Below are 22674 nucleotides of genomic sequence, written 5' to 3' on the forward strand. Positions count from 1 at the left end.
TTTTATGTTTATTTTTACAACATAAAACAAATTTTACGTCCATTTTCAAGTCGAACTACATTTCTTTGAAAATCCATAGTTTATGGGTTCAAATCCTTGATCCTACAAGCCTTTCTCTTAATGTTATGTATCATTGTTCAGCATGCAAAACCTTCAAATCGGAAGCATGGCTACACCGCTAAAACAATATTATTGTTGTTCGAAGAGATTTTCCATCGGCACCGTGCTTCTCCACTCTAAATACTTGTCGATAATACTCCTATTTGTTCACTGTCTTATGTCTATTTGGTTTCCTTGGTTTATATTTTTGTAGTCAGGGTTTCTTTTCTCCTTTTGTACATTATTTGGTCTCTGTTTCTTCTTTGATATCGAAGCATAAATCCTAGGTGTAGGTATCTTTCTTCTTTCATCAGTCAAACGTAGAGATACCCAAGAACCCTATTTGATTTGCATCATGTCTTTATATTGGCATCATTTGTCTATAATCTTTCTCTTGGAACTGATAAGCTAGAGAGACGTTCCATGAAGCTTATTTTCCGGAATATGATGATAGAAAGAAAAGAAGGGTATAAATGTTTTAGGCCTTTGTTTGGATCTCTTTGAGAATTGTTTGTATTTAAAGATGTTGAATTTTTTGAGAATGGCCTGTATTTTTCTCATGAGATGATTAGTCATTGTGATCCTAATTTGCCTCCAAGAAGACTACAAGTGTGTCAACCTATGAAGTTCCTCTTATAGGTATTTGTAGTGTCACTCCTGTTTCTTTTATCACCTCTGCCCTAGAGTTCCAAAAGTTTTTCTCTCAAAGGAAGAAAGGGGTCAACGCCAAGAGGGCCTTCTCCGGCCCTAGTGTGAAAAAGGACTTGAATGAATGGAATCAAGGTAACTATTGACAGGGATTTGGCTCATGGAGAGAGAAGATTCGGCTCGCCCGATATTGGAAGGAGACTCCTTAACGTAGTAAGGTGAATGAAGCAAGGTGCCATATTTCACATGGAGACTTGCAGATGACATTGATGGATTCACTCTTGTTTCATGTTCCTCTTGTTTCTTATCCTTGTACTAGTATATCCAATTTCTCGGAGCTACCTATTCATATTTGAAAATTTGTACAGTATCCAACCAGTCAATGTCTCTTATTAGGCTTTCTCTTCCAAGAGTTACTCTTTCATCTTTTAGGAAACTATTCTAATAGAGGAAGTCCATGGAAGATGAAATGAATGCTCTCCATACAAATGGAACATGGGAGTTGGTCCCTGCTAACAAAACACGTAAAGGGGTGTTTAATGTGAAGTATAAACCTGGAGGAATATTTGAGTATTAAGTTTTGAGTATTAAGTTGCGCCTGGGGACCAGGGTAAAGTTATTAAGTTTTGCCAAATCAGAGATTTTTCGTTGTACAAGTTTTAAACGGTATTGCATGAGTTTTGATAGGTATTGCATGTGCCATTTCATTTTTTTGGAATCGTGCATCGTTTAGAATTGTTCAAAGGTATGATTCTTCAGATATTAGGAGCTGGGTGAAAATCATATTCTGGACACTTGGGGCCGTTTGGATACACTGATTTTAGATGGTTCACAATCAAGCTGTTGTATGCATGGTTTAAAGTTTCGATTTCGATACCGGTTTCGGACTTCCCAAAAACCGAAATTTAGGTCGAAATTTGGTAATAATTTAAAATTAATATTTAATTGATTTCGAAATTTCGGACGAAATTTTGTAACATATTAAAAAAAAAAGATTTAAATTTCTAAAAAATTCGGACGAAATTCCTGAAATTCCTGACCGAAATTCCTGAAATTCTGAAATTTGGTAAAGGCCAAAATTCGGAATTTCGGGAAATTTCGGTTTCGGTCTCCACCGAACGAAATCCGAAATTTTGGATTTCTGTCGAAATTTAAAACCATGGTTTTCTTACTTAAAATCCAAGAAACGCTTTAAGTAAGAAAACCAGATTTTAGGAATCTTAGCACGGGGGAGAGATGGGGCGTCCTAACTCATTGGAATTTACTGCAAGGATTCAGAGAAAAAAACTCAATGGGGCTGTTAGGATACGTGTATTTCAGAATCTTGGATTTCCTCAAAATCCAGGATGGGGGACAAGAGAAGAAGGAGACCGTCGGTTTTTCTCTCTTTAGAATCATGGATTTTAAGTAAGAAATTCATGTTTTAGAAATCTCTCCCCCATCCTGAATTTTCTAAAACCTGGAAACATGGGATGATCTCCTACTCTCTTGGTGAAAGAATAAAGGGCGAGAAATTAGAAAACGACGGATGGTCTCCTGCTTCTCTCGTCTCCATCTAGGTTTTCAAGGAAATCCTAGATTCTAAAATATGCGTATCCAAACGGCCTCAATTTGTTTGGAATTTACCGCAGAAACTTGAGAAAAAAACTCAGTTAGTTTATTCCACCGAACCCACATACCCATAATTTTCAAAATAAACATGCAGTCCAAAGAAGCTAGCAGCTGTAGGCAAAGACCCATCATTACACAGATACTACTGTCCTCCTTCCTACCAATACTTACAGAAATAACACCCACATAATCTTCTTCACCATATTCTTCTCTTTCGAATCATAAATTCCTTCCTCCTCCTCCCATTCTGGCCGTGTACACATCCCCCACCTCATGGAAATTAGGGGAGTTGGCGATTTTTTACTGTCCCCGTGGCCTCTGTCCTTGACCCTTCTTCAAGCCTCGATGCAGCTTTGTGAGTTCGATTCGCCAAGCATGTTTCTTCAATTTCTGTTTATTATTGTTTAGAAACAATGCCAATTTGGAACAATGAGTTAAGTACCTAAGCAATACGCCAAAAGCTCCATAGCTAATGGAACACATTAGGCTAGGCCCTTTAAACTTGTCTTATATCAGACTGGGTACCACCTAGTCTAATACTTAGGCATGCCCCCACTTAGGACAATAACATTTCACCATGCTTTTGCATTTGCCATCCTCGGTGGCTCACTCTTAGACCGCTTTCACTCTGGCCCTTTTTTTCAAGTAGCCTTTTAATACGTTATCCCTTCCGTGACTCGAAAAGGGTTGCTCTGATACCAAATATTAGGTACCTAATCAACGCCATACCACGCTGGGTCTCACCTAATCTTGTACCTATGCAGGTCCCCACTTGGGACATAAAGACAATGTATGAAAATTTTCCTTTATCAGGGGATGAGGGGCTGGCCATTTGGAGGGATCTGAGTCTGTCCATCCGAGAGGTCGGAGTCCAAGCTCTTCAATAGGGAAAGCATCACCTAAATGTTGGTCGGTCCTTTAATAGGAAGTGGGTTTTCATTGTCGTCTAGAGAGAGAAAGGAAGAGGGAAGCAACCCCTGACGTTTTTACAGTGCAGGAAAATCAAGGGGAGGAATGCACGAGAAGGATTCGTACTTTAAAAGAGGCAAAAGCGTGCTCGTGTGAATGCCAATGGCCGGGTATTTTGGACTTTAAGGCCAGCTTCCATTTGGGGTATTTTGGTGCGGGGTTTTGTCTCATATTCCATTTCTCCTTTTAGTTTCATTGTATCAAGGAAAAATTGCCAATGGGGGACACCAAAATACAAGAATTGTGAACGGAGGACACACTTTTGTAAAATTGTTATAGAGGGACGGAATGGGGTTATCAACCCTCTAAATGGGTTTATCAAACTCTCAAAAGGGGGTTATCAGCCCTCTTTAACAATTTTCCAAAATTGTGTCCCCCGTTCACAATTCTTGTATTTTGTGTCCCCCAGTGGCAATTTTTGCCTTATAACAAACCCGGAAGCCGACGTCAGCCATGCCCAGGCCAACTTAGTTCAACAAAATAAAAGTTTGTAAATACAATTGAGGAAAGTTAAAATAACAGTAACAAAGCTAAAAACAACACGTAAAGTGAATAAATAAAGGGCAAAAGAGAGAAACTAGAGCTGTCTCTATCTCTGATTCAATATGTGTAAGCTCTGTCTCTGTCTCTGTCTCCCTCTCTGCCAAAACCCAAACCTAGAAATGGAAGCGAAGCAAAGATAAAACATTTTCATGTGTACCCACTACCTCTTCTTCTTTGTATTTCTCACTATGGTAAACTAAACCCTCTTGTTTTGAGCAAGAGAAAACTTAACCCTCTTGTTTATCTATTTCTCTGCCCAAACCCTTCCTATTTTTGTCTTTCTGTTTGGTTATAAAAAGCCCTCCAAGAGGAAGATCTCTCTATTGGTTTTCTGCCATTCATCTTCTCTGCTTTCATCTGTTTAGATTTCTCACTTTTTCTTTTTTTTCCTGTCGTTATACACCATCTTTGTTTCTACTGTTTGGTGGGAGAAATGAGTAAAGGAGAAGATACCAAGTTCTTAAAGATCCAGGTATTTTGGCTTTGCTTCTTCCAAACTCAAGCTTTTGAGTCTCTCTCTCTCTCTCTCTCTCTCTCTCTCTCTCTCTCTCTCTCTTGTTTTTTTCCTTTCTTTTGATGGTTTTCTTTTATTTATCTCAACCTTTTTTTTTTATTAGTTTTTTATTTATCTCAACCTCTCATGACAAGTGTTCTTTTCTTGGGCTTCTTGTTGCAGACATGTGTTCTTAAAGTGAACATACACTGTGATGGATGCAAGCGGAAAGTGAAGAAACTGCTTCAAAAGATTGAAGGTATTTGTTCAATTTACTGTTTTTTTTTTTTTTTTGTTATTTTCTTTCTTTTTTTTGTTTATTGATAGATAGATTATAGATATGTGCACATGGGTATTTCTCTGTGGAATTGGTAGCAGTTTAAGTGCCTATTTTTCCACATTTCACTTGTTTTTATGGCTTTATAGGGGTGTATACTATTACCATAGATGCAGAACAGGGGAAGGTGACAGTTTCAGGTAATGTTGATCCATTGAGCCTTATAAAAAAGCTGGAGAAATCAGGCAAACATGCAGAGCTATGGGGTTCAAAGGTTGGCCACAATCAGCTCAACAACCAGTTCCAAAAAATGCAAATTGAGAATGGCAAAGGTAAGAACAATGGAAATTCTCAGAAGGGTGGAAAAGATCAAAAGGGTGGGCAGCCACAACAACAGATGAAAGGGTTGAAGGATCAAAAGCAGCCCCAATTGAAGGACCTAAAACAGCAGCCTTTCAAGGACCAAAAATCTGTTAGATTCAGTTTCCCTAAACATGATGATTCGAGTGATGATGACTTTGATGATGATGAAGACTATGATGATATGGATGATGACTTTGAGTGTGACTTTGATGATGAGGCTCAATATCTCAAGATGAAATCCATGAATGGTCATGGCATTGGTCATGCCTATCATCCATCAATGAAAGGTCATGGCATGGGTAATGGTCATCATCCACCCATGAATGCCCAAATCATGAATGATAAAAAGGGTAATGGTCATCATCCACCCATGAATGATAAAAAGGGTAATGGACATCATCCACCCATGAATGCCCAAATCATGAATGATAAAAAGGGTAATGGTCATCATCCACCCATGAATGCCCAAATCATGAATGATAAAAAGGGTGGGAATGGTGATAAGAAAGGTGGTGGGGATGTGAATATGCAAAATACTAAGGGCATGGGTGGAAATAATGATGCTAAAAATGGCAATGGAGGAAAGAAGGGTGCGGGAAACCAAAATCAAAGTGGTGGTGACAAGAAGGGAGGTAAAAATGGTGGGTTTCAAGATAACAAAATTGCAGGTAATGTTGGGAATGGTGGTGGTGGACATAACAATAAGGGAGGAGGGGGAGGCAAGATTGATGTGGGCCATGGGTTCCATGAGATGGATCTTCGAAATATGGGTCAGATGGGGAATATTCCGGTGGGTCAGAGGGGGAATACTCCGGCAGGACAAGGGTACTTTAACGGGGCCGGGCCGGAGATAATGGCCGGGATTCCATACCACCAGCAGCACTTGGCTGCTATGAATCCTATGATGATGAGGCAGAATGGGAATGAGAGGTTCCAGTCGATGCCGTACGCTCGACCTCCGCCGCCAGTGGCTTACTACCCACCGCCGGCGCAGCATTGGCCGGAGGCTTACACTTTGTTCAGTGACGAGAATGCAAACAGTTGCTCTATTATGTGATTTGGAATATTCCGGCCATGTGGGTCAGATTGCCCTGAAGTTGTTCTTGGCTTGTTGGGAGTGTATTTGTTGGTCCCATCTTGTTACTACTTACTCTCTGTGGGTCCGGGTTGGGGTAGTTCTACTTAGTCTGGAAAACTCTGTTGCCTATACATGGAAATTGGAAAATGAGTTATTTAGCTTTTTTTATTATTATTATTTTTTTAAATTTTATTATTATATTTATATATATGTAGAGCATAATGTAGGTTACTGATATTGGCACTACCATGTTTTATTAATTACACTAACTCAATCTGCCTTTTATTTTTACATAAACTGTTGTCAAAGTTTTAAGTTTGTTACTTTCCCAAAATTTCTCAGAAGCCAAATACAAAGGAAATGACAAGCTGAGTTTCTGCAGTTATTAAAACATGGTAGTCCCAAATTCCCAATATAAGTAGCCCTAGTATACAGCATAGGTATTATAATATTTATATAATTTAACATTAGAGTTTAGTTATTAGGGTGGGTTCTTATGACTCTTTTATGTGTTCATAAGCTGGAAAAATGTAGTGGCAGCCAGCCTAGAGCATCAATTTCATGTGTTCACTATTTACTTTTTAAAGTCTTGTTTTTCATTCTTAAAGCATAGATTATTAACTTCATGAGTTCTTTACATTTTACTTTTTTCTTTGATTTTCAAAGTTATTAAAATGAGAAAAGAGCCCATCAAGGTTGTCACAGAAAGTATAATCAACTAAGCTAATAATATATTCACAATGCTGAACCTTGTTAAGGAGGTAAGGGATTGAATGTCAAAACTGCCTCCTGCCAACCCTGAGTGCTGGAGTGTGCAGGAGTATTTACCTCTGAATTAGCTGTTCTTTAAGGGGCGGTTTGGATTCGCAGATTTTAGAATCCGGGGTTTCTTCAAAATTGTAGCTAAGAGACGAGAAGAAGCGGACCAGCCGTCGTTTTTGACTTATCGCCCTTCTTTCCGTCAGCAAGAGAGTAGCAGATCCTCCCATATTTCTAGGTTTTAGAAATCTCAGGATGCAGGAGTGATTTTTAAAACTTGAATTTCCCACTTAAAATTCAAGAAACGTTGTCAGGATAGCATACATCAGCTTGATCATGAACAGTTTACACTATTTTCAAACTAAAAATCTGGATTCTAAAATCTGTGTATCCAAACGGGCCCCTAAATGTGTCGAATTTCAATATCATAAGCTCCCTAATCCCCGTGGATCTTCTCAGTAGCATCTACAAACCTCCATGAGAAAGTAGTCCCTTCTCACTCGTCTAACTACATTTCTCCCATTTGAGATTTGTCTACCAGGCTGATTACTTAGGCTTTGTTCGTTTTAGATTGTGACAACTAACAACCATTGTGAGCCCAAACCGATTATTGAACTCAATCAAACATAAGGCCCTGTTTGTTTGAGATTGTGAGAAACGATTGTGAACCCCACCCCCAACGCTGATTATTGTGATTCTAATAATCAGTTGGGGGCTCACAATCGGTGGTCACAATCTCAAACAAACGGGGCCTAAATTTGAGTCCAATAATAGGTTTGGGGCTCACAATTGGTTGTCACAATCTAAAACGAACATGGATTTAGTATCCATGAATGCTTGTTGGGCTAGGGTTGCCAAAAATCTAACTGTCACCCACCATAAAAAAACAAAAAACAAAAATCAAACTGTCGAAGTTTGACTTCGGCCTTCCTCGAGGAGGGACACATCTTGGTGACCCATGTTAAATCCCTTTCTCACCATTTTCTTTTTACATGATTTCTTTATCCTGATTTGGGTAGTAGCTAAGTAGTCATCTTTGATAATCCATTATATAAAGTTATTTGATAGTGTTCTTGGTTTTGAAATGTGAATATTAGAGGGGCCTTTTGTTATTAGTTATTTAGATGTTACTATGGGCTATGAGATGTTACTCTAACCAGCTTCTAATTAGTTATAGGGACTATAAATGCTGATTATATTAGAAATTGACTTTCACACTCACTTTTTTATATTTAAACTTCATTAGCTTGTCTGTTAGAATTACCGACAAATAGTAAGCAGCAAAGCATTCAAAATGAGAAAGGTGCCGATATCAAGAGAAGGGGTGCTATCACTCCTCTTTTTTGTGGGAAACTTTGTCCTTGGTGGGACATATAGCAATATATTACTATATAAATAATTGAAAAAGGTTTTTATAGGCTCTGTTCTCACTTGCCTTCTTGAGAAAAGAAATGAGAAGAAAGAAAGCCAAATTTTTCCGTGAATGGACATTTTCCGCCGTTCACTTGTTTTCTCGGGAAAGCTGAATTACACAGGTGGAAAATATAAATAACGACGTGGAAAAACAACTTTTCTTGCACTTTCCCTCTAAATATTCTCACCAAAAGGATGGAAAAATCACTTTGCCTGCATACTTTCTTTTCAAGTGAACAACGGAATTTTCTCACAATTTCTTTTCCTTTCTTTTCCAGTTTTTCACGTCAGATTCTTTTCCTTTCTTTTCTTTTCCTGCAGCTAGAAAACAAGTGAACAGAGCTATAAGGAAGTCCAGGAAGTAAATCAAGTAATGACATTCTCTTGAGCTTATAAATTGTATTTAACACTTACTTTTTACATAATTTAAAATATACCCTTGGGAGGGGGTTGAAATGTTTTAATCTAGAGACATATTTGGATGATACCAGGAGGACAGGTGGCTCCAATGAGTACGGTAGACACTAGCTTTGTACACGGGGTGCCAATAACAATAATAAAAGGAATGCTAATAATAAATTCTTATAACTTTTTATATAGTGTTTGGACGTAGGTTCACATGATTGTAATTAAATTACAGTGGGGCCCACATGGTTGGTTGATCCAAACCGTTCAATTGTTAAGCTCCGGCTTATTCTGGTCATGCATCTAAAATCATCTCCATAGGATGATCCTAACCCATCGTTCTATACAAGGGTGACACACTATATAAACCTCCACAGATTGGAGGGCTAGGATCATCCTTTAAAGATAATTTTCAGGGCACATCCTTTCCAAGTCTGAGTCCAACAAATGAATGGCTAGGACCATCGAACCATGAGGGCTCGACTGTGTTTTAAAAGGAGAAATAAAACACAGTCAAAAGTTTAGCATCTCCCTCACATGAGGTAACATATTTTCTTCTCATCAACTTTTCTGTCAAAAATCAAAATCAGTGAAACCAAAGTAGCAAACCCGTTGGGACATTGTGCTTAACATCTTTAACAAATAATTTCAAATCTCAGCTCTCTTTCCCAAAGTTCAAAAACCCGTACCAGCACTAATCTCATTTCATTTTGCTTTTGCCACAAAAAGAGACTGATTTTGCGTAATTCCAAGCTGATATTGAGGATGAAATCCTGGGAATTGCAAAAAAAGTGCTCTTTAATTTATAATATGAGAGAAAGAGAGGGCTTGAAATCATGGCAATGATGACAAGTTCCTCACTTTTTTCATTCTCTTTTACTCACTAACTTAAAACATCCTTTGTTGAAATGAGGCCCATCTTAGTAAAATCCACCCTTTTATCACAGCCATCAGAAATTTTATTCAGTGATAAGAAATATTCTTCTATGGCAGACTTCTTTCCAATCTCATATTATCTGCCCTTAATTGCACTTTCTACTTTGGTTGTTCTTTTTCTTTGTTTCATTCACATGGAAAAGGAATAAATTTCCTAAGAAAATATGGAAATAAGTGTAGTAATCAAAGCTTGAGTGCTTTAGCCACACTCTATCCATCAAAATCAGGTTAGAATTAAGAAAATAATTCTTAATTTGCTAGGCAATTTTGCATAAAGATATTTTGCTGCCGATTTTTGCAGGAGAGAACAGCACCGGAGATGAATTAAATGATTAAGCTGCGAAATGGCTTTCCGCTAAATTGCCTAGCAAATGCCAAGTTATATAGGACTATAGCTCCTTTTTTTTTTTTTGTTATGAACACTGTAGCATTAGGTGAGTGATTGTCACAGAACTAAAAACTGATAATGATACTAAGATACTTAACAGAGAATTAGGACTCATTTTATCCACTTCTATATCACCCTTTATCTCCTTACATTGTGTAGGCACCTAACTATGTTCTCACCAACCTGACCTGAGACAGGACAGTTGTTGAAGAAATAGCTTCAATTGTTAATGTGTGCCTGAAGTGAGTAATTATCCCTCTTTATAGGAATTGAACCTCTTGGGACTTATTTCCATGGTTAGCAACTGCATAAGTGGGGAAATTGAAGACTATGAGAGAGGTGAGGGAGCACTTATTTCCATGGTTAGCCACCTGCATAAGTGGGGAAATTGAAGGGTGTAAGAGAGGTGAGAGAGCACTTATTTCCATGGTTAGCCACCTGCATAAGTGGGGAAATTAAATGCTATAAGAGAGGTGATAAAGCACGTTAGCTATTGAGGGGCTATCCTTTGTTTATTTTACCCTTTCCTAATTAGCTATTGAGGGGCAATCCTCAACTAATCTAAAAGTGTATTTAACAAAGTGAGGAGTGCCATTATTAGATCGAGGGGGTGCTACTTTTTGTAACCATTAAGAGCCCCTTCACAGAGAAGGTACAGCATTCAACCGCACGCATTCCCACAAGGAAGAACGAGAGGTGAGAGAGCACGTTGGCCGATGGGAATCTCGCATGGAATGGTCACTGCCCGAGATTTTTTGCCCCCCATCTGATTCTTCTTCCTTCTTCCTTCTCCCTTCTCCCTTCTCCCCGACAAAAGCCTTTCAATTGAATACTTTATGTTTTGTGCCGAACAAACAATTTCCCTCTATTTTGAATCAAAAGCCAAATGATACTCACATCAGCAAAATCTAGACATTAATTGTAGTGGGTCCCATGATGGATGTGTCATGTGGAATCAGAAGATAATCTCAATTGCCAGATCTTCTTGATAAAATGTGAAAAGTGAGGGAATGATCTTAATCATGGTGACATTCAGTTAGTGGGCAAATTGGTATTACCTTTTCAAGTTTAGGAAGAATTTAAGGGAGTATGAAGAGGCACATGCTCTTTCTTAACTATATTGATTTATCGATTGTGTTCAATAAAAAGAGAAAAGAGGAGATGTTTGGTAAATTGCATGCATTTCCCCTTAAATTGCATGCTCTTTCTTAACTATATTGATTTATCGATTGTGTTCAATAAAAAGAGAAAAGAGGAGATGTTAGGTAAATTGCATGCATTTCCCCTTACCACATCCATTTCATTGAGAAATTAGCATTTTTCAAGCGCACTCATTTGAAGAAAACTCTCTCTCTCTCTCTCTCTCAAATATGAAAGTGTTAGGCTGTTCTCTCGTGCAAAAGTCAGCCGCGAAATGGCTTGTCTTAGTTGTAAATCCCATAAAAAAAGAGGCATGAATACGGTTTATATTACGAAAGTACGCCGTGCAAAGAGCTTGCGAGAGTGACTGGTGGGGTCTATCAAAACGGAGTCTAGTTTCCTGAGCAGGGTGCGTCCTCATCCTAATACAATAAGGCGCTCCCGTTATGAAACAATAGGTCCCACATTTTATTAATCTAAACCATCCATCTGATACACATTGCAAGGCCTATTAAATAGACGGTTCTGATCAACCGAAAATAGAACACATTAGCTTTTATCATCTTGCTAAACTATAACCACCAATAAAAAAAATTGTTTAATAAAGTAGTGTGTCATTATCAAAACAAAGGAGTGTAGATATCATTTCCAGAAATCAAGAAGCACCCATTAAATCAAACCTAAGAAGTAAAATTGAAGTTGCCACATGTAGTCCTAAAGAAATACAAGCTAGAGCTAAACCCTAGCCTTGACCCAACAAGATCAAACAACAAAAGATTATCCTCCATTTGGAAGGATCCAATCACAACCGCTTGTTCAGCTCTCTCCCCTCCATCGACGAACGCCAAGCACGCCACATCATTGTTAATCTGCTTCATAGAGTTTGCCCCAAATATCGTCCAGTTCTTCCCATTGGCTAGCATAAGATCTACCTGTGGGACAGGGTACCCTACACGTGTATACCCAAGCCTACTTGTATTCAAACATAGACCAAAGGGCTTCACCTTCTTGGCACGAGGTATGCCCCTAGTAAGTTTAGCAAATGTCTTAAGAAAGGGTCTATAAATGTGACTTCTCAATGTTGTGTGAGGGACCACTGAGCTAAGCATCACACCTCCATTGCCAATCGAGTCGATTTCGAGCACACGCTCTAGGAATCGAACCGCCTCCCCGTTAATGGCTATACAATTTACGCCGATGTAATAATCGGGGTTCATTGGGTTCACTAATAACGGGGTGTAGGAGAGAACAGACCTAAGGTCGAACTTCGTTGGGGGCATAAGATATATCGGAGTGTCTCCAAAAAAGGCCACTCCGAGGGCGGTACTATTACTAGGTAGGCAAATTGCGAACTTTCTTTGGATTGCCAAAGCAGAAGCCAATTGTGATGGGAGTGCAAGGTCTGATCGAGAGAGGCCAGCCATGCCGCGGGCCCCAACTGGGAGGGATTTTAAGAAGGCCTTCGGCGCACATGAGGAGACAAATTGAGAGACGAGCAATTGGGTGGTCGGGGTCCGTCCATCCGTGGCTGAGATTGTGAAATTGGTTTGTGTTAAGTCCGTGACGGCACATGTCTGGGTGATGGTGTTTATGGGGTTGACAGTGCAAGTGCATGGGTATCTGTAACTGATCATGGCGTCAGGACAAAGGTGAGAATGGAAGGAATGGGCAAGGGAACATTTGGTAGAGTTGCAAGGAATAGTAGAGTGGTGTTTGGAACAATGAAACCATAAGAGAGTTCCAGTTGTGTCCAAGACAAAGGAGTGATGTTTGTTGAATGATAAGGTATATTGGGAAGTTAAGGAGTCTTTGGTGATGGGTGCTACAAGGGCTTGGATTTGTGAAGGAGAAACTGCTGTAATGGAAGGAAAGATGACAGAAAATGTGAAGAAAATGGATTGAAGTAGCATTTTAGTTTGAGCCATATATATCTTCTTTGCAGAGGGTGAATGGAATTTGGGTGTCCTATAATGGTGATTAGAACACCAAATATATAGTGAAAAGAGATGTTGACTCTCTTTAGATCAGATTGGGATAGGGGTGTCAATTTTGGCTCGGGCTCGGCTCATTAAGGGCTCGGCTCGAATCCTTAAAGAGCCAAGCCGAGCCCGAGTTAGGCCTGGCTCGGCTGGTAAAAGCTCGTTTAGGGCTAAAAGTCTAAAACCATAGATAATTAGATATTACTATATTAGACTATTAGTTTAGTAATTTGAGAAATTTCTAATTTAATTAAGAGGTTTCTAACTTTCCATTGGCTTTCCAAGTGGGACCAAACATTAAAAAAAGTTTCTGATTTTCCACTAAAAGTATCAAAATCAATTTGGGATTTTGTCTTTTTGTATAATTGTATGATTCTAATCAAAAGACATCCTAAATATGAAATATCTCATTGAGTCATTGTTTGTTGAATTTTGAAAACCATTTGTGAGTCCAAAACTGATTATTGAGCTCCAATTTATGGGAAAAAATTAAACAAATCAGACTCATTCCAGTACACTAACAAGCTTGTTAAGGCTCACGAACCTGGCCGAGCCGAGCCGAGCTTGAGCCTGATTCGAGCCCGAGCCCAAGTTTTGCCCTTAACGAGCCGAGCCGAGCTGGACCAAGCTCGGCTCATTTACACCTCTAGATTGGGATGTAAGGCATTAAACTAAGAAAATCTTATTTGAAGAAATCTATTGTGTTTTAAATCAGTGATATCAATGTGTTTTGAACCTATGGATTGAGTTAGTCAACACATCTTTCTTTTGAGTTAGTCAACACATCTTTCTTACAAAGCAAGTTTGAATACTATCTTATCTTACTATCTTATTATTGTCAGGAAAAGGTTTCTTAGGTATCGCGCAGCCTGAGCACCCCTCTAAAAAGACCATCTCCAATAGTTGTTTGACTCATCAAATCCATTCATTCTGTAGGTTATATGCAGGATTATGATTATGGTTATGTTTAGGTTTATGGGTTATCGTTAGGGTTATGATTTGTGGAGGTTTTAAAATGGATGGCTAGAAATTAGGCGCCTATATATCGAATGGTTAGGATTATGATATAGAGATGGTTTCTTAGGAACACCCTATCCATGTGAGGTCCTATAGAATGAATGGGTTGGATGAGTCAAATTACATGGAGATGGTGTATTTATAGTGGCTTGCTCAGGCTGCGCGATACCTCATAAACCTTGCCCCCTATTATCATACAGAGGGGTTGATATTTCCAGCCCCTTTTCCTGCATATTTACTTACTTTTGATTGACTTATTTGGAAAAGACAAGCAAAACAACAAAGAGAAGACAAAGCCTCTCGCTGACTAATTAAACTTCTAGTTGTTGATCAAGATAAAGGCGGTGAATCATGCTTGTATTTAACGGAGCTTGCCTGACACGTGCACTTCACGTGCTTTCAAATAGTGTTTTAATTTGCATGAACAGTTGAAGATTGACGAAATGTGGGGATAGTTTCCTTGAATTATCAACTTCATATCCACGACTAAGATTAAAGAAACTAGTACCTTGATTTTTTTTGTATAGCCTTAATGGGGATTATTTTCTAATTATAATTAGGAAAATGCTAATAAGATGCTATTAGGCTTCTTCCTAAAAGACATGTTTTTAGGTCGTCTTTCGCACCTTATATATGATCAAAGCCGTTGATCCATCCTATCTGAGACAACAAGTCCAGCCAACGCTTGTTGAGAACACCTTGATCAGATGATCCTAAGTTCTTGAAGGAGCCTTAATGGGGTTTATTTTTGTAATTATAATTAGGAGAAAGCTAATAAGACGGCCTTTGAGAATAACTTGATCTCGATTGAACATAAATTTGGGCCAATGGGACCCCAAAATTGCCAGTTACCTTTAATCCCGAGAGTGTCTTTCTGCCTAGTCACTCTCTTATAATTATTATAAATGAGAAATGATAGAATGAAGGGCGCCCTTACAAAAATCAGCATCAACGGCACCTGTATTGGTTAATTTCTACAAAGTGTGGCGCTGAAAAAAGTGGATGGTGCCTTAAAAAGTGTACCTTGTTGACTACAGAAATCAACCAGTAAGAGCGTCCTTGAAGCTGATTTTTGCAAGGGCGCCCTTCACTCTACCATTCCTCTTGTTAAACATTTGCATTTTCTTCTCTTTAATTGTTGTTGTAAATCTCAATGTTAGGAATAATGCAAAAGTTTAGTTATTTGATGAGTGAATCTCCATCGTACATGTGTCACGTGTAAAATTATTGGGACCAACCCTCCCTTTTAAAATTCATATGGTCGCTGTCCAAAAACTCAATCACCGAATGAGCCTAGTCATGTTTTGTCAAAAGACTATACAATCCAGGTTTTAGCTTATAAAATCCACCATCTCCTGGTGATTGGTGAATGCATTTTTCTTTTTTATTTTATAATATGGGAGGAAGGGGTGATGATAGAAATTGGATGAAGATAATAAAATGGCAGATAGGGGAAGTTGATGCTGAGAGAGAGAGAGAGAGAGAGAGAGAGAGAGAGAGAGAGAGAGAGAGAGAGAGAGATGGCTCACACCACACCCAAGTTCATAATAACCATGAACATCAAAAGTCATTTGGTAAGGGAATAGGTGGGACCCAATCTGGTATGGGACATCCGGAGAGGTTTAAAGGGTCTAGCCTAAGATGTTCTATTAGCTGTGAAGATATTTGGTTCTGTATTGGTTAGGGACTGAGCATTTGGTATCATACCAGCCACCATGTCATGGGTTCAAGTCACAGAAGGGGTGACATGTGGAAAAGGCTAGCTATATGTAAAAGGTTAGGATAAAAGCCGCCACAGAGTGGGATGCCGAGGACGACGGATCTATAATCGTTGGTCCTAAGTGAGAGCCTGCCTATGTATGAGATTATGTTGGACCCAACCTAGTATTGGAATATGACAGGCTTAAAGGGCCTAGCTTAACACATTCCATTAGCTCTGGAGCTTTTTAGATTGGCAGGGTACCTGATTGTGTAAAGAGAGTATAGCTGATGAAAGGATTGTGGGATTCATGTCTATCTGAGAAAGCATTTCGCGGATGGGCTCTTGCATGTGAGAGCAGCCATATCAACACCTCATGATTGAAGACAAAATCTGCTGAAAACGAAATCTGTGTGGCTGCTCTCACATGCAACGCCCATCCGCGAAAAGCCTTGTGCGATGGAAGGCATTTTGTGGCTTGGTTGTTGCATGTGAGAGCAGCCACACGTGCTAACTTTTCGGCAGATTTTGTCTTATTCATTTAATTCACCCGAGGTGGCGGCTCTTACATACAACAGTCAGCTGCGAAATGCATTTCTGTGATGGTCCCTAGCAAATAATCAAAATTATTCAGATTAGAATGTCTTTGCATGAGGATTTCAACTAGGCATCAAATAAACGTGTGTGTATATATGTTCCAATGATCTGGACCGTCCAAATGGTAGCCCCTACCTTAATTGATTATAGTTCAAAATTGCTTCAAGTGGACGATTCTAATATTCATATTTTGTACTATGCCCAATGTATGGTAGACCCAGAATACGGATGGTAAGTGATCATGGTGACACGAAATCAACCACGACCGCACATCACATCACGGCCATAAATTGAACAGTTATGATCATCTGACTGATATGAGTTTTGTATCACGGTGGGCCCACCATCATATGAACATGACTTTTTCTAGTTAGAGACTGAAAGCTGTGTTTCCTATTTCACATATCTACTAAAAGCCGTGTTTCCTATTCACAAAAAATTCTATATGATTGAGATTAAGGCCCTTTTTGTTTTAGATTCTGAGAATAAATTGTGACGCCAAAACTGATTATTGGACTCAAAATTAAACGTAATTTTGCATCCAATAATCAGTTTTGGCCTACAATCGGTTTTAAAATCCAAAAATAGCATGGCCTAACTAGAGAAAGGTAGCTGAAGATGTAAGGCCTGGACTCTATTAAATTAGATCATCATCGGGTGAAACGTTATTTATTTATGAATTTCTAAGAGGGTACCTCATCTTAGCCGTCCAATATTGATCTGACGACTGGAATAGGCTTACCGACTAACGGTTTTCTAGAGCAGATACTAGACGTTTCCTCGATATAGTAGTTGCCTTTCTCGCCTTCCTTTCTTAATATGAAGAATCGCGCCTTCACAACTTTAGTTCATGCCTCCTCAAGTCTTGAAAACACAATTCAAGCCCAAGCTAATGAAGCAACCCAAGCTATGGAAAAATTTCAATGAAGAAGGAAGACCCAAGAGAAAGAGAAATCAAGGGCTTAAAGCAATTGGAATTGTCTCAAAAGAAAGAGAGGAAGAAGAAAGAATATACAGGAGCCTAGAATTGAAGGGGGCTGAAAAGTAGAGTTATAAGGAATATACAAGAGCCCAGAATTGAAGGGGCTGAATACTAGAGTTTTCAACAATGTTGCTGCCTAAAAGCAGAAGAATATGGAACATGGACATCCATAGGAAGAAGACCCAAAAGAAAGAGAAAGCCTGGGCCTAAAGCTGTTGCACAAAGAAGAGGAATTAATGAAATAGAGGAGGAAGAGGGAATATACAAGACTACAAGAGCCCAGAATTGAAGGGACTGAGAACAGGAGAGGAAGAAGAAATATACAAGAACCCAGAAGTGGAGGGTCTGAGAAGTAAGAAAGTTTTTTAGAGTAGAAGAGGATGGAACTTAAATCCAAGCTCAGAATTGAAGGGGCTGAGAACATGGGAGGAAGAAGAAATATACAAGAACCAAGATAAAAGAATTGTTGAAAGTACAAGATTATGGAACCCAACAATGAGTGAAATGAGTAATGATGAAGTAGAAGAAGTGAAAAGGATTGAGCTGACTAACAATAGAGGACTATGGAATCCAAAACCATTCAGTGAAATAAAAAATCTTCAAGTAGAAAGAAGAACTATTGAGCAAGTAGAACAAGAGAATACAAGTGAACTTCCTAACCAAAAACCAATTAGAAAATTTGATCTAGTAGAAGTAGAGAAAACGAAAGTTTGGAACCGAAAACCAAGTGAAGTGCCAAAAGCAGAGTAATTCGGATTCATTTGGTAGACCCATATGCTACAGAGTCTTCGGACGATGAAAGCAATATCAAAAGTAGAATAGGTAAAGTTCTCAGTCGAGAAATTTGTATTCCAATAGATGGTTCAAGATTGCAGCCAAAACAAACTAAGAATATGCAATGTCCATTCTCTAAACGGAAGAGTAGTAAGAGGACGACACATAAAGAAGAAGCTCAGGTTGTTTCTACAACTAGAGAAAAGGAGTTTGATTTTTCTTCTTGTTTTTCTCCTTTATCAGTTTTGGATTTTGAAATTCCAGGGCCAATTCCTGATCTTTATGATTTGGTTAATGTTGCAACTTCACTCCATGATTTCTTCTTGGACTGTCCTGAATATGGTTATAAAAGTATTGATACCAATATTATTTTGTGGTTGTTTTTTTTTTTATAGATTTTTTTTCATTCAGCATGACAAAAGAAGTGAAATTAGAACAGTAAGAAATCACAAAATTGTTTAAGCAAGTATCCAAGTAAGTGAAAGAGAGCTAATTAATGTATGAAATCTCTTAAGCCACAATTGATCTAGTTTCAAATCTTTTCAAATCAATTATGAGTAATTTCTTATGAGATTACCCAAAATTATTTCTATAAAGCACAAGTTTTTTGAATTAATGGTGCAAATTATTTTGGTTCATTTTAAAAAGATTTGTGAAGATTTAAAATTAGATTATTAGTGTCTTCACACATTACTATTCTCTCAATTGTACAATGAATAAAGAGAGCAACATAAGTAAACCCTATGAAAACATTACTTTTCTCTCAATTGTACAATGAATAAAGAGAGCAACATAAGGTAAACCCTATGAAAGGTTACAATGAATAAAGAGAGCAACATAAGGTAAACCCTATGAAAGGTTACAATGAATAAAGAGAGCAACATAAGGTAAACCCTATGAAAGATTGGACTGAAAGGACAAAAAAAACAAAAAAACAAAACAACGATAGAAAAATTATAAATCAATAGATCTCAGTCTCATCACCATCAAGCTCAACACACAATATTTCCTGTAGATGCATGAAAACCAACAAAACAAATGAAAATCAATAAGAGGGAAAGAAAACAAAAATGGGTATTGAATTATTGATACCTAAAATGCCAATGGCAATGATAGTGGTTTGAAGCTCTTTCTAAGTTTTGACACGCCTGCGAACAAACATCACCCTCACTCAATTTATATAACAAGAGAATGAACAAAAAGGGAAAGGTTTTCAATGTGGGTTGCTTTCAAATCCTTATATCTTTTGAGTTAGTTTTTGCCTTTCAATTTTGAGTCACGATTATGGCCGAAATATACTTCAATGGGAAGAGTGTTTTGGTGAAGTTTTAATGAAGCAAAAGCGGTATGGCGTATTTTTCTTTGTAGTGGTTTGAGCTTTACAGGTGATGAAGAATAGGGTCTCCGGGTGCCTGCCCGCATCCGTAGGGAATTAGTCCTACCCCCGAAGGGCGTGGGGACACCCTTCGTCATCAGGGTAGGGGCACCCTTCGTCATAAAAAAAGGTGATGAAGAATAAAACGGGGTATGTGTGTACATGACGTGGAGAAAATGAATGGTTTTGATGAGAGAAGATAGACAAAAAAACAAGGTGGAAGAGAAAGGAGTTTTTACGTTAACAAAGAGGGGTTGGAGTTAAAAAAACAGATGAAAAACCTTTGGAATGTAATTTCTAAAGATTCTCTGTGGACTTCCTGGTTCAGGAATAAGTATGTTAGAAATAAGGATTTTTGGACCATGTCAATGCCGGCAAAGCCATCTTGGGGAGCCAAAAGCCTCCTGAGAGCTAGAGGCTCTGTTTTGCCTCACATCTGCTACTCGGTTGGCGATGAGAGTAAGATTGATTTGTGGAATTCCCCCTGGCACCCCGGCGGTATTATCTCCTCTGTTTTTTCTCGGTACGACACCAATTCCCCACTAGCCTCTCTAAAGAAGTTCCTTGATAAAGGCATTTACAATTACTCTAATGTAAACTTTCCAATTTGGAAGCCTGTTGAGGACGGAACTTTCTCCCTCAAAAGCGCTTGGGAATCTTTCAGACTAAAGTATCCAAAGCCCCCCTGGTGTTCTATGGTGTGATTTAATGGCATCACTCCGCGGGAAGCCATAGTTGTGTGGAAAGCCCTCCAAAATCGGCTACCCACTAGAGACAGACTCACATTTGTTGTGCAGGACAGAAGCTGCTCCCTGTGCTCAAGACACTCTGAATCCTTGGACCATCTTTCTTTTCTTATGGGTACGCTGCCTGGATATGGAGGTCCATTTTGTGGAGAGTGGGATGGAGAAGAAGACCCCTAAGAACTCTTGCTGATGAGGAGAGTTGGATTGTAGACAAATTCAAAGGAAATGGCCAGCTCTCTATTGTTATCAAAATGGGGTTCCAAGCTGCTATCTATCAGATTTGGAATGAGAGAAACCAAAGAATTTTTTAAAACAAATCAACCCATAAAAATCAGGTTTTGAAGAAGATTTTGAGTGATATTTGCTTGAAGATGAACCAGCTCTCAATGTGCAGGGACGTTGTACACGCCAGAGCCATTAAAGCTGCCACTAACTTCGGGTATAAGATAGCAGATTGGGCCGAGCTTGTCAAATATTATTGGTGGGTTAAGCCTCGAAATGATGAAGTCAAAATCAATTCTGATGCTTCACTTGAAGCTGATTGTGCTGGTATTGGGGGCCTTCTCAGAGATGATAAAGGAATGATCTTGGCCATGTTCTCGGTAGAAACTGATATGGATGACATCTATGTTTTGGAGCTCCAAGCGATTCTTCATGGCATCAACATGGCAAAAGACAGAGGTATCCCTAAGATTTGGATTGAGTCAGATTCCCTTTTCGTGGTTGACACCATCTCCATGAAAACAAACATTCCATGGAAATGCTTGAATCTAGTCTCTGCTATCTTCAAATCTCTTCAACACTGCGAGGCTTGGAGAATATCACATTCCTGGAGGGAAGGAAATAAACCTGTTGATTTGCTCTCCAAGGTAAATTTTCCCTTCAAGGGACCTGATATTCCGGTAGTGCTCTCCACTTCCCAGCTCCTTCATCTCATCGAAGAGGACCGAAATGAAGTTAAATAGCTCGTATATAAGTGTGCTTCCTTCTGGCCAAAGAGGGTCCTTGGGTTATTGTTTTATTTTCTCTTATGTATGTGGGAGCCTGTTCCCCTTTTGCTGGCTATCGAGCCCCTTTAATCTCTGTACTTTTTCATTATTCTTAATGATATCTGGTCGGGGTCTTGCCTAACCCCAGCTTACTCATCAAACAAAAAAAAGAAAAAAAGAGAGGGGTTGGAGTTTGCACGTGAGAGGGGTTGGAGTTTGCACGTTACGATTAACTGCTCCACTTGGCCAAAATCATATCATTCCCATCTAATCCCTCCACGTACTGTCATCTCTGACGTGGCTGACCTTCTTTTTTGCCATTTTAGTTATTGATATTAGTATGTCCTTTTTTTTTTATAATGACACCCTCATTTTAATAACCAATTTTTCTAATCTAGGGATGATTTTTTTTTTTGCCAAACCTTTTCTCTAATCTTATAAATGTGATTTTTTTCTTATTTTATTGCCATGAACTTCGTCTTTTGAAAAAAAAAAACTTGTTGGGCCCACTACCAAAATGACAGTTATCAGGCCCCACTTATACCTCATTTACAATTGTGTTCTACCAACTATCCTAAAACCAATTAGTGATGGGAAAGGTGCAACTATTAGATACCAGTTGTACGATTGTGTTCTACCAACTATCCTAAAACCAATTAGTGATGGGCAAGGTGCAACTATTATCTGTATTGAGTAGCACCATCATGGTGTGTGGGGGCACATAAAGCCTAAGTTAACGCAGCCAACCTTTGATCTGGATCTAGCACCCAAGCCCAATGGGCATCGCTGGCACACAAGCCTAGAACCACGCGGCCAACCTCTGATCTGGGTCCTAGTGCCCCAGCCAACAGGGTTCCACAAAGAGAAGCTAAAGCATTGATTTTTGTTTTCTGATTCTTATACACATGAGATATATGTATTCGAAACGGGACTATAACCATGTGGGTCAGCTCATATTTTCTATTTGATCAACGGTCATGATCTCACATACCCCTGCCTCGATCATGAAGTGACTTTATGTAGTCATTCTCATTAGATAATAAACGTTTGTTTGACAATTCAACCTTCTACTTATAATCTACCATATGGGCCAATCCGAAAAGAGAATCCGAATTCAGTACTAGGTAGTGGATATCGGAAAATAGTCTATAATGATTCATCAGAGAAGTATATGAAGGGAATTGGGCCATTGTTGACAAAAAGGGTGTAGGTATATGAATTTCCTCTTTACACATCAATATAAATTTAAGGGTATTTCCTCTATACACATCGGTGCTACCTTCTTTTAATTAGCTCTTAAGAAGGAGCATTAGCTGGAGTGGCTCATTTCGTGCCATGTGTGTTATAAAAGGGTGTGAATATCATTTCCATATGAAAAGTAGTTCTTACACATA

At 38.8% G+C, this 22674-nt stretch overlaps 2 protein-coding genes across 2 annotated transcripts; one reads left to right on the top strand and one right to left on the bottom strand.

The window, feature by feature from the left end:
• The first annotated feature begins 3905 nt into the window (after window positions 1-3905).
• LOC143853049 (uncharacterized) lies at window positions 3906-6247 on the top strand. The gene is made up of 3 exons (XM_077362760.1): window positions 3906-4342; window positions 4547-4622; window positions 4790-6247. The coding sequence occupies exons 1-3, from the start codon at window positions 4304-4306 to the stop codon at window positions 6058-6060; spliced, it is 1386 nt and encodes a 461-aa protein (XP_077218875.1). The 5' UTR covers window positions 3906-4303; the 3' UTR covers window positions 6061-6247.
• Window positions 6248-11756: 5509 nt separating this feature from the next.
• LOC143853476 (chitinase CLP-like) lies at window positions 11757-13062 on the bottom strand. Its single transcript, XM_077363262.1, has one exon. The coding sequence runs from the start codon at window positions 13045-13047 to the stop codon at window positions 11803-11805; it is 1245 nt and encodes a 414-aa protein (XP_077219377.1). The 5' UTR covers window positions 13048-13062; the 3' UTR covers window positions 11757-11802.
• Window positions 13063-22674: the final 9612 nt, after the last annotated feature.

This window comes from Tasmannia lanceolata, unplaced genomic scaffold, assembly GCF_043159265.1.
Source record: "Tasmannia lanceolata isolate RefF3 unplaced genomic scaffold, GAP_Taslan_0.1 ptg000019l, whole genome shotgun sequence".
In the NCBI taxonomy this organism is placed as follows: Eukaryota; Viridiplantae; Streptophyta; class Magnoliopsida; order Canellales; family Winteraceae; genus Tasmannia; species Tasmannia lanceolata.

Bases quoted from the DNA above. Each gene is read 5' to 3' on its own strand.
- LOC143853049 (XM_077362760.1), top strand. From the start codon at position 4,304: ATGAGTAAAGGAGAAGATACCAAGTTCTTAAAGATCCAG. The intron at 4,343-4,546 runs GTATTTTGGCTT...TTCTTGTTGCAG, and splicing joins CCAAGTTCTTAAAGATCCAG to ACATGTGTTCTTAAAGTGAA. The intron at 4,623-4,789 runs GTATTTGTTCAA...ATGGCTTTATAG, and splicing joins ACTGCTTCAAAAGATTGAAG to GGGTGTATACTATTACCATA.
- LOC143853476 (XM_077363262.1), bottom strand. From the start codon at position 13,047: ATGGCTCAAACTAAAATGCTACTTCAATCCATTTTCTTCACATTTTCT.